This window comes from Hydra vulgaris, chromosome 02, assembly GCF_038396675.1.
Source record: "Hydra vulgaris chromosome 02, alternate assembly HydraT2T_AEP".
Classification (NCBI taxonomy): domain Eukaryota; kingdom Metazoa; phylum Cnidaria; class Hydrozoa; order Anthoathecata; family Hydridae; genus Hydra; species Hydra vulgaris.
The window spans coordinates 55,224,812-55,235,744 of NC_088921.1; the positions used below are offsets into that span (position 1 = coordinate 55,224,812).

Consider the following 10,933-nt stretch of genomic DNA (forward strand, 5'->3'; position numbering starts at 1 on the left):
ATACTCGTTTTTAAAGCAGTAATTAAATTTGATTTAAGTATTTTAGTTATATTCATTTCAATTCAAATATTAAAAAAAATAAAACAATTATAGGGGAAAGGGGGGTAATTAGTACCGCTGTGCAATTCGTACCAGCGTCATTGTTCTTTTTCTGATTCGATGAAATTGGCGGAAACACGATAAAATCAAGGCAGCAGATAAAATATGTATACTGACAAAAAAAATGGCGGAATCGAACGTTAAAGAAAGGAGGTAAGTCTGTTTCCCTTTTTTTACACTATTTGATGTAATAATTACACTGTCCTTCTTGTCGTACCTTGCAGGCGTGGATATACGTAACTTATTTATATTTTTTTATGGTGTTAGCCCATCCATTCTTTTTCATTAATAAATACGTTTTTTTCCGATTCACTTTGCCCATTAAAACACTGATGTAGAAAACTATGTTTAGTCATAGTCGAGTAAATCGTACCTGTGATGGTGGAGTAAATCGTACCTGTGGTACTAATTACCCCAACCTCTAAAGATAACAAAGGGCAGCGTTGGTACTGCTTCATGTGTGATGAGCACATTGAGGAGGATATGATCCAGTGTTTAATTTGTGGAGCATGGGTACATGTTGCATGCTCATCATCTGAGTCTCAAAATGGGTCACATGATAGTTATATATGTGAATTATGTCAATAAATATATTTTACAAGTGTAGAATGAACCAGTTATTGTTTTATGTTCAACTTATTATTAGTGCTGAGCTTTTTTTTTCTTCATACCCTTTGGTACTTTTTACCTTTGGTACTTATTAACCTCACTAGTGGTACTATTTAAACCTTCTTGTGGGTAATTAGTACCACCTTGTTTATTTTTAGTTTTTATTAGTGTGCTCTTTATTTTAATATTTTCATCTTGAAATCACAATTGTTTGTTTTAGTTTCATCAATGCTTGTTTCTATCTAAAAATAAACTTTTTCCTACATTTAGTTTTATTTTTAATAATTTTTTTCCTTAGGGGGTACTATTTAGCCCCCTTTCCCCTACTATTTAAAATTATTTCCTTTTTAAAAATGCAAATTAAAAAAAAATAATTGCATTAAAAGTTTCAAAATTGATAGGAATTTTAATTTTTGTCCGAGTTAAACCTGAAATTAAAAAAAACTGCTCTGTTGCAGTAGATGTTGGTCTAATTGTTAGAAATGCATTTAAAAATATTGTTAAAAACATAAAATCATTTTTCATCAGTGTAGTAACTATTTTGCTCTGCTTTTCTGCATGGGTAATTGAGGAAATTGCTGTTTTTAGCTTTTGCTGCTGAATATTATTAGCATTTTGATTTTTAAGCATACTTTCACTTGCAATTTCTTTTACAACTTCCTCGAACTCATTGTGCTCAGTACTGCTACTGTCACCAGTAGATGTATGTATTTTTTGAAATATTTATACTGCTAAAGCAATGGCGGCAGAATTTGTAGTATATTCAAAGAATTTAGTAGAATGTGGAATAATACCTGTTTCTAAGAAGATCATTAATATCATAAGAATTTTATCTCGAGGTTCATCCATTCTCATTTTTATCTGTTTTAATAAATTTTTACTTATATTTGTTTGTAACTGATCTAAGCTTTCAAATATAAATTTATAAACTTCAGCGATCAAAAGAGTTTAATGGTTTAATAAAAATTTAATTCTTCGAAAGCTGACATATTCTCCTATAAAATCATTTGTGGCCCTAATTCATTTAAAAATTTATTAATAGGATTTTTTATTAGATGAAATCGTTTGGGCATGGTTATAAATAAGTTCCACTGAGTTTTGTCATGCCTGCTTGTTCATTGACATATCCTTGTAAAATAATATTTTTTGACAAAGAGAATTTTATCATTTGTATAGTTCTTCTGAGATTTTTTATAACTTCTTGAAAATCTTCAGTGAGATCTATGGTTTCAATATCTTCCTCTAGCTCACAGACAATGTTAGCATCTTCAAATCTATTTGTATTCAACTCATTATCAATGCTTTTGACAGATTCACCTTCAATATCTTCGCTAACATCTATATAATCTGATACTTCTTCATTTTCTTCACAAAACTGTGATTGTTATTTTTTATACAGTAAATCAGTTTGCTTAATGCAAACCGTGGTTATAACAAAGTTGAGATATGATGCCTAATAGCCTTCCATACTCGACCATAACGGTGGCTCCATCATGTGTTGATGATATTATATCTGATTTTTTTTTTTTTTGATGTGAATTTCAAATTATTTTAACTTATTTTCAACATATAACTTTGTTTGTTCAGCATTACATGTACTTTTTATGTGAACTAATCCCAATATAAACACTTCAAATTTTTTCATCAAATTATCAAAAACGGTATGAAGTCTTACATTAAGATATCTATTCAAAGTGTTATCAGTCCACTTGCGTATTGTTAGTGAGAATTTAAAGTTTTTTAGATCCTTTATAATACTAACTTTTTTTTTTTTTTTTATTTCATAAAATTTTAAAATGTACTTTGCTACAGCAGTAGGACTTGTAGGCATGACTAAGCCTCTACTTCTGATGTACCCATTAACGATTTGTGATTTCACTATAGAATTCATTGAAAATCATCCTTTGCTACACATCGTGATAAAATTTCCTCTAATGTTTTAGTTTTTTATATTATTGTCAGCATAAGTACTTTTAAACTTTTTCGATGTCGATGGTTCACTTTGTTCACAACTTATCTCTAATGAATTTTTAGTAGCAGTAGATAGACTAGAGGAATTTATGAAAATCTTTTGAGTTTTTAAATGATTAAGAAGAGGTGTTGTTGATGATCCCTTTTATTCTAGTTGTTTACTGCAATTCTTACAGAAAACAATTTCCCTATTTTTTTCATTTACTCTAAAAATGGTTCCTAATAAAATTAATAAAAGATAAAAGCTCTTCAAGAATCCTTAATGTTACAGAAATCAAAAGAAATCCATTATACTTAAAATTAAGTCAAAATAAAAAGTAGAAAATAGAATATTAAAAACATTTAATTTATAATCAAAATGCCAAAGTTTAAAGAATATATACATATAAAAATAATAGTTGTCTACTTAATATTAAATTTATGTAATATTAAGCAGACATAAATCATTGTGCTTGAACAACTGAGCTACAAAGTGTGACAATAAACATTTGTTGCATACAGAATAAAAAAGTAAACTACATTTAATAAAATAAAAAGAAGTTTTTATTTTGGGTAAATATACAGAATTTAATTGAAAGATTTTTATTTTAAATTAAGCTTTCTATCTTTTTAACTCAATGTTTAAGTTTCCCGGCGTTTGAAAACAATGTTTCAATTTATCAAAAAATATCCGGATCGGCAGATATTCAATGAAAATTATCCGACTTTTTGAATAGTCAAAATAAGATGGATTATCCGGATAATAAGATATTCGGGTATCTGGGTCGGAAAACCTAGCTAAAAGCTCTCTCGATAGTACCGTTTGTTGCTGGTATCAGAGCGATAAGTTTTATTAACTTTCTAATTTCTGATAATGATTCCTTTTCAACTTCATTTGCTTCTCTGTAAAATACAAAAATTATGTGTTATTAACATAAAAATACGCATTGTAGTGCATATTTTAGTCAATTTGAAATTCACTTTATTCGTAATTATTAAATATATAACAATAAAGTTTATAGGAAACCCATTCACGTTGATGAGAATTTATCCTGGCTTCCTCAAATAAGATATATTCAATCTAAAATCACTAATATAATTGGTATGATGTATCGAGTTCGCTCATATATCAATAAAGAAGGTCTCAAACTAATATATTTTGGACTAATTCATTGCTTCATCAGCTATGCAAACATAACATGGGCGAGTGCGCAACCATCAAAACTTAAAAAAATTTATAGTCTACAAAAACATGCTAGCAGAATCATTTACTCTAAAAATAAGCGTGAACACGCCAAACCTATAATGAAAGATATGAAAATGGTGGATGTTTATGAAATAAATATCTATCAGCATTTAATTTTTATGTATCGATTCAATAATAATCTCTCTCCTGCAACTTTAATAAAAAGTTTGAAATAAACATAAATGAAAACTATTATCTAAGAGCAAATATTAGTAACTCATATAAACTGCCTCAAAACTTTAATAAATATGCTGAATATAGCATTGCATATCGAGGACCAAATATATGGAATAGTTATCAAAAAGGATTCAAATGTATGGAAAAATCATTAAGTTCATTCAAGTTTCTAATAAAAAAGGAAATTTTTAAAATTTGAGAATCAATTGTGCTTAAAGGGATCACCAAGTAATTTTAATAATTTCAGTATTTTTTTTATTTGATCTTTTTTTGATTTACTGATTAGCGCAGCAGTTTTATGCCCATTAGGGTTTTTTAATTTAATATCTATATTCTATTAAAAATGTATAAAGGGGCTCTATGAAAAGATTGCAATGACGTATTGTTATTTTCATCTTCTTTGAGCCCCTGTCTGTTTAACTCTTTATTTTATAAAGATTTATGTAAAAAAGAACAGTTTTTTATTTTTTATTGTATATACAAAAACGGTGCTTGTTGACAAGATTTTACTGTCTTCTTTGTATCTACGGACATATTTTTTATTTTTTCTTGTATATATATATGTTGATTATTTATTGTTAAACAGCAAAAAAAAAAAAAAAAAAAAAAAAAAATTCATATATTATCTGACAAAATTAAGTACTTTTTGTAGAGTTTCGAAGCATTCAAATCTGTAGCATAGAAAGCAAGAACTTCGTTATTTATTGAACTACCTTCAGATGAAATATTTATAAGTACTGATTATCTCTTTTGAAGCATTAAATATCCTTGTTGTTCAAATCTAGATTGAATACTGCCAATTGACATTTCGATAGTTTCGAAATATATCTTCTTGAAATAAGTCAAATCTAGAACTTTCAGATAATACTGATGCAGATGCTCTTATTTAAAAAAAACGAGGTAATTTGTGATGGCGGGGCAAAGCAGGTTTTTCTAGTTGAAGCAATTTTCTTTTGATTTCAATACGGTTCTAGAATAGCTCAAATGAATTTTTAGACCGGGCAGATTCCAACGTAATCAAAGTTCTTTCAACAACTTTCTGACCTTTACTAGCTTAAAGTGTAACCTTTTGCAAACTTTTTGATAAATTGTCTACCATACATAGAATAGTCTTGCCAAATTCAATTCCAAACAAGAAAGAGAATTTGTGCATCTGTGCAGCAACTCTACCTATTTGAGCAACAATCTCACTATCTTTTGTCTCAGATTTAGCTTCTTTCCAAGCAACTTGTAGAGCTTCATAGTTTTCAGATATGGAATAAAATGATTCTGCTTTTACCGTCCAGCGTGTAGGGCAGAGTATCCAAATACCGGGTGTCCCAGGGAGAATATTTTCTTTTACCTTTGAAAAGTCATTCACGTTTGGGAGATTTTTTTAATCGACTTTGTAATTTCATGAACAGTGTTCAGAGTATTTTTCATGAAGCTGATAGCTTTAAGCGTATCTCGTACTGCTAAGTTCAAAGCGTGACCATAACAATGCGAATATAGTGCTTTGGGTTCGAGATCATTTATTCTCTTTGCAACTCGAGACTTGCAACCTGCCATGAAGCTAGGACCATCATAAAATTGACAGCGACAAATATTAATTAAAAGACTCATCTACATAAGAACATCTTTGATAGTTTCTGTAATACTTTCAACAGATGTGGTTATTGTAAGTTCGACAAACACTTTATGCACTTCCAAGTCATCTTCATCTACATATCGCAAGCAAATCACCTTTTGCTCAGTGTTGGACTGATCTGTGGTTTCATATACCACGATAGTAAACTATTTTCCAGAAATGTTGGTTGTAATTTTTTTGAGTATAGCGAGACCCATTATCTGCAGAATTTCATTTTTGATAGTTGCACTTGTAAATTTATCTTGCAGTTTTCTCATCCATTTTGTTAAAGCGAGATTATCTTTGATTCTGAGATTAAGTAACTGAGAAAAGTTCGAATAAAACTCTTTATAATCTTTGTCTGTATTGTAATCACCACGCAGAGCAATACCTTGTCTGGCAAGAACCTGAGTATTCGTGATTATTGTTATTAACATTGCTCTACTTTCCATTTTTTCCTCTGCATATGTTTTGCTGAGAAATTCTCCAATATCTTAAGTTGTTGAAGGAATAGTTATAACCTTCTCGATGGCTTCTCGAGGAGAAAGAGTTTTCTGATGTTTCTGGAAGTTTGTTAAACCCTTTTTCCAATTAGAAATTTTTTGTGAAAACATTCTCGCTTCATTTCGAAGATGATAAAATATGTATTTCCTTTAACATACTATAATAGCATAAAACTGTTTTGTTACATTCGTTGTATTCCAACCACGGAAACAGCTTGTACCATTGATGACATAATGATTGCTACCTACTACAACAAGTACGTTTTGAAAAAAAACTAACACAGGTTGATGCGGACTATTAACTAGATGTTTTTTTTTGGTAGACTGTAACAGTAGAGGCAGAGTTAACATCATTGTTGGCTGAGTTAGTAAACGAAGAATAAAAATTAAAGACAGAGCTAGAAGATGATGCCGAAGTAACAGTGGATACAGAGTCAACATAAAAAAAAGTAGTAGCAGCAGTTCCAGGGTTACCTTGAACTGCTGCTACTACTTTTAGTAGTAAAATCATTAGAACTCGAAGTAGTATCTAACAAAATGCTGTAGTAGCGGTAGTTTCAGTGCTAGAGGTAGAGGCAGAACTAAGAGAAGTTGATGAGACGACAGTTCTTATATAGAAAGAAGTAACAATGCGGTTGGTATCTGCCTCTTCAAATATTTCCTTTATACGTTACCTTATGACGCTTACCTTCCGCACCAGACAATTTTCGTCATACTGCTGAAGACATACTGCTGAAGTAAATCATATAATAGATTGCCACGTAATGTTAATATAATTAATACAAAATTTTTTAAATCTAATTTGAGGCTATTATTTTTATGCAAAAATTCAAATTGTTTTAAATTATTCGATTGCAAACTGTTATTATTAGATAATAAATATTATCTAATAAAATTTAAATCCAAATATTGAATTCATGAAACTTAAAACTCTAAATAAAAAAAGAAAATGCAAATTTATTAAAAAAATATTGCCTTTAATAAATAAAATAACTTTTTATTAGGCGTAGCTAGGGTTTCTCAAACGGAATCTCGGGGATTTTAGTGGCATCGGGATTTCCCGGGATACCACTCTTATATCCTCGAACATAATTTTTTTAATTTTGCTTATGATAACTGTTTGAACTAATCTAACTCAAGGAATGTATTGCATAAAATATGAGTAAAAAATAAAAAAGATTTCTTGCGACAAAAACAGTAAGTTTGATTTTTAAACTTCTAAATTATCGAAAAGTTATTTTCTGTATTGAATTATTGAAATATTTAATATATTTTGTTTTTAAAAAACGGCAAACAAAGACATATAAAGTCATATGTAAGATAACATACATATGTAAGAAATATTTGTAACTTTACCTTAAGTTGTTTTTACGATTTAATTTAGTTATACCATGTCAATTGTAATTGGATCGAAAGCATGGCAGTATTTTTGTAAAGAAAAATCTAGCGAATCTGCAGTTTGCATGAAGTGCAAAGTATAGATAATTTGCAAAGTAATTTCGACAAGTGGGCTCCTTCGTCATTTAAAAAAAGCATATAAAGATTTGAATTTGAATTTGAGGCGTCTACATGAAGATACTGGTTCGGAAAATAAAGTTGTGCATATGAAAATCACATTGTTTGTTAAACAGCAGACTATCGAAGAAGTTGTGTCAAAGCTAGCAACGGTCAATGGCCTCTCAATAAATACCATAACAAAAAGTGAATTCATAAGAAAATCATTGTCTGAAAAAGGCATGTTATTACCAAAAAATCCATACCATATTATGAGTATGTTAAAAAAACAATATGATTTAGCTAAACAAACTGTGGTTTTAGAGATAACAAAAGAAATATCTAGCGGGTCGCGATTTTCTTTATTTTTAACTGAATATATGTTTTCAAAAAATCGACGTTATTTAAATGTAAATTTACACTTATTAACAAACTTTTGGAACTTGCTATTGACTTAATAGCTGGATCACTTCCTGCAGAAAAAATTGTTGATTAATTAAAAAGCACATCATAGCTAGTGTCACTGATGGATCCGTAATGAAAATATTTGGACGACTAAGTGGTATTGAACATCAGCTGTGTTATGCCCACAGACTTCATTTGGCAGTATGTGATGTTCTTTACAAAAAGTAAGACTCTTCAGCAAAATATATTGAACTTGAATTGCAGTTGCAAGATTCCGATGAAAGTTTGAGTGATTACGATGAGTTTGATGATGTATTTGACGGTAATGATGAGTCATACAGCTCAACAGGCGTTACGTTTATTGATGATTTACAAAATACGGTAAATATAGCCTTAACAATTCAGAAGGTTCGAAAAGTGGTTTGAATGTTCCGCAAATCACCTCTTAAAAATGACGTTTTACAAATCTACGTAAAATCTATGTTTCATAAAGAACCGAAGCTGATATTAGATGTCAAAACAAAGTAGAATAGTCTTGTTGAAATGCTAGAAAGATTCCTTAAAGTAAAAACATGTATACTAAAAACAATGATCGATTTAAAAATAGTTCTGAATATCTCCGAAGATGAATATGCGATTATGATCGCCATAACAATATCTCTGCAACCGATAAAAGTTTCCAACTTTTATCGGTTGCAGAGAACTACTTGGCAGTTCTACCATATTTTTACTTGGTAGCATTACTTCTACCAAGTAAAGACTTGGTAGAAGTAATGCTACTCTACTTGACGCAGAAGGTGTAATGATATTCATCTTAGACGATTTGGTGGAGAAAACAAATTTGATAGCTAATAAACTTCTTTAATCTGTGCGGCAGAGAATTGAAGAACGCAGAAATATTAATTTATTTGGACTACTAAAAATTTTAAACAACCCAATTAGTTATAATTAGGAATCAAAAATCAAATCCAAACTAGTCTTACTGTCCAAACATGCATTAAAAGCAACAGCAAAAAAACTTATACCAGGTTGTACATAGAGGATGCTAGCACTAGTTCATCAAATAATGAAATAGTTGTAGTGAGTCGTGATAATGAAAGCATGGATTCTGACCCGTCAATACCTCAACCTGTTGCTCCAAATTTATTAGGAAAAAGTATTTTGAAATTAGAGCAAAAATTGAATGCGACTATTTGTAATGTCAAACAAGTAGAAAAAGCAGCTCCAGAAGACATTAGCAATTTAAAAAACCTCACAAAAGAAATCAAACTTTTTGAGGCAACTGGAAAGCGTAGCGAAATTTCAAAAAAATATACTCCACATTAATGACCATCAAGTCGACATCAATTAAATCAGAAAGAGCTTTTTCTGCCACGGATCTATTTATTTAAAAATTCGTTCACGATTAAGTGACAAACCCATTGATTGTTTATGTTTTTAAAACGATATTTTATTTTAAATATTAATATATACCAGCATGCTAAGACAAATTTATGTCAGAAACCGCTTGTTGATGTATTAAAAATTATTCCGGGAAATCCCGGGATAAATAAGTTACTCACCGGGAATCCCAGGATGCTAAATTTACGGGAAATGAGAAACCCTAGCTGTAGCAAGTTCAATACCACCTTGTAACAAGTTCTATACAACGAGTTCTATTTTTTTATTCAAAAGGTAATAGTTATTTAATAAAGTTTACAATTAGTTGCGGTATTTTAATTCTTATTACTCGTTTAATAAATAGAAGGCATTAGTTATTGATATTTAAAAAAGAAGATTTTATAAATGTTTTCAAATTATTTATAAAAACATTATCAGAGGCGCAAAAATCGAAAAATGAGGAAGGGGGTGGCTACTTGTTTACGACCATGATAAATATAAATATATATATATATATATATATATATATATATATATATATATATATATATATATATATATATATATATATATATATATATATATTTATATATATTTATATATATAGACACATATATATATATAGACATATATATTGCTGTTGTCTGACTGCATGAAAACGAGAATAAAAAACGAAATATATATATTTCATTTTTTAACTGTTTATAATAAACTATTTAAAAACTCCACACTCAACAAAAGCGACTGTTTAGTTATTGCAAATATATTTATAAATAGTTATTTAAAAATAATTAGGGACCAAAAAACTTGTAGAAAGTAACGGTTAACTTGATAAAGTATTGGGATTAATGACTAACCTGATAAGCGAAGAAGTAAAATTTAACGGAAGAATAACTTCATCAGTGAAACTTTTCACTTGCTCCCAAATTGATGAAGATTCACTAGAAAACCAATTAATAAGATCGTCTTCTTCACTGATGTTACTTAAAAAGGGTTTATTTGACAGCTTAATAACTTCGACTATTTTTTGATAAGTTGTAAGACTATCATTGCTAGTTTTTACTTTTGCAGATTCTACGGTTATTGCAAGAATAAAAAATAATAGATTTGAAATTACTTCATTCATTTTTAAACACAATTACTTTTATTTTACAAGTGTATTATTGTTTGCAGCATTTTTTTATCTTTTATATAATTTGGATTATCCACGCTTGATTAGCTTGTGTAAAAACAAAAGTTTTACTATTTTCATTGTCGCCAAAGTTGTTCAACCAGAATACTAAAATTTGAAACTAAAGATTAGGAAATATGAAGAGTAGCACACCTTTTACTCGTATAAATAAAGATATGGCAATATCGGAACAATTCAAATAAATTAAGAGTGATTTAAATTTTTTCTGATATAATGTTACATTACTCATTAATTGATTAAGTTTGAATTGATTAAGGGTGAAGGGGGTAGCT

The 10,933-nt window shown here is 29.3% G+C and overlaps 1 protein-coding gene across 1 annotated transcript in view; it reads right to left on the reverse strand.

The window, feature by feature from the left end:
* LOC136077039 (uncharacterized) overlaps positions 1–10,720 on the reverse strand; it is a 73,671-nt gene extending 62,951 nt beyond the window's left edge. Inside the window, exon 1 of the mRNA XM_065791413.1 lies at positions 10,327–10,720. Coding sequence (XP_065647485.1) covers positions 10,327–10,595 — 269 coding nt within the window. The 5' untranslated portion in view covers positions 10,596–10,720. The remainder of the gene's footprint in view (positions 1–10,326) is intronic.
* Positions 10,721–10,933: the final 213 nt, after the last annotated feature.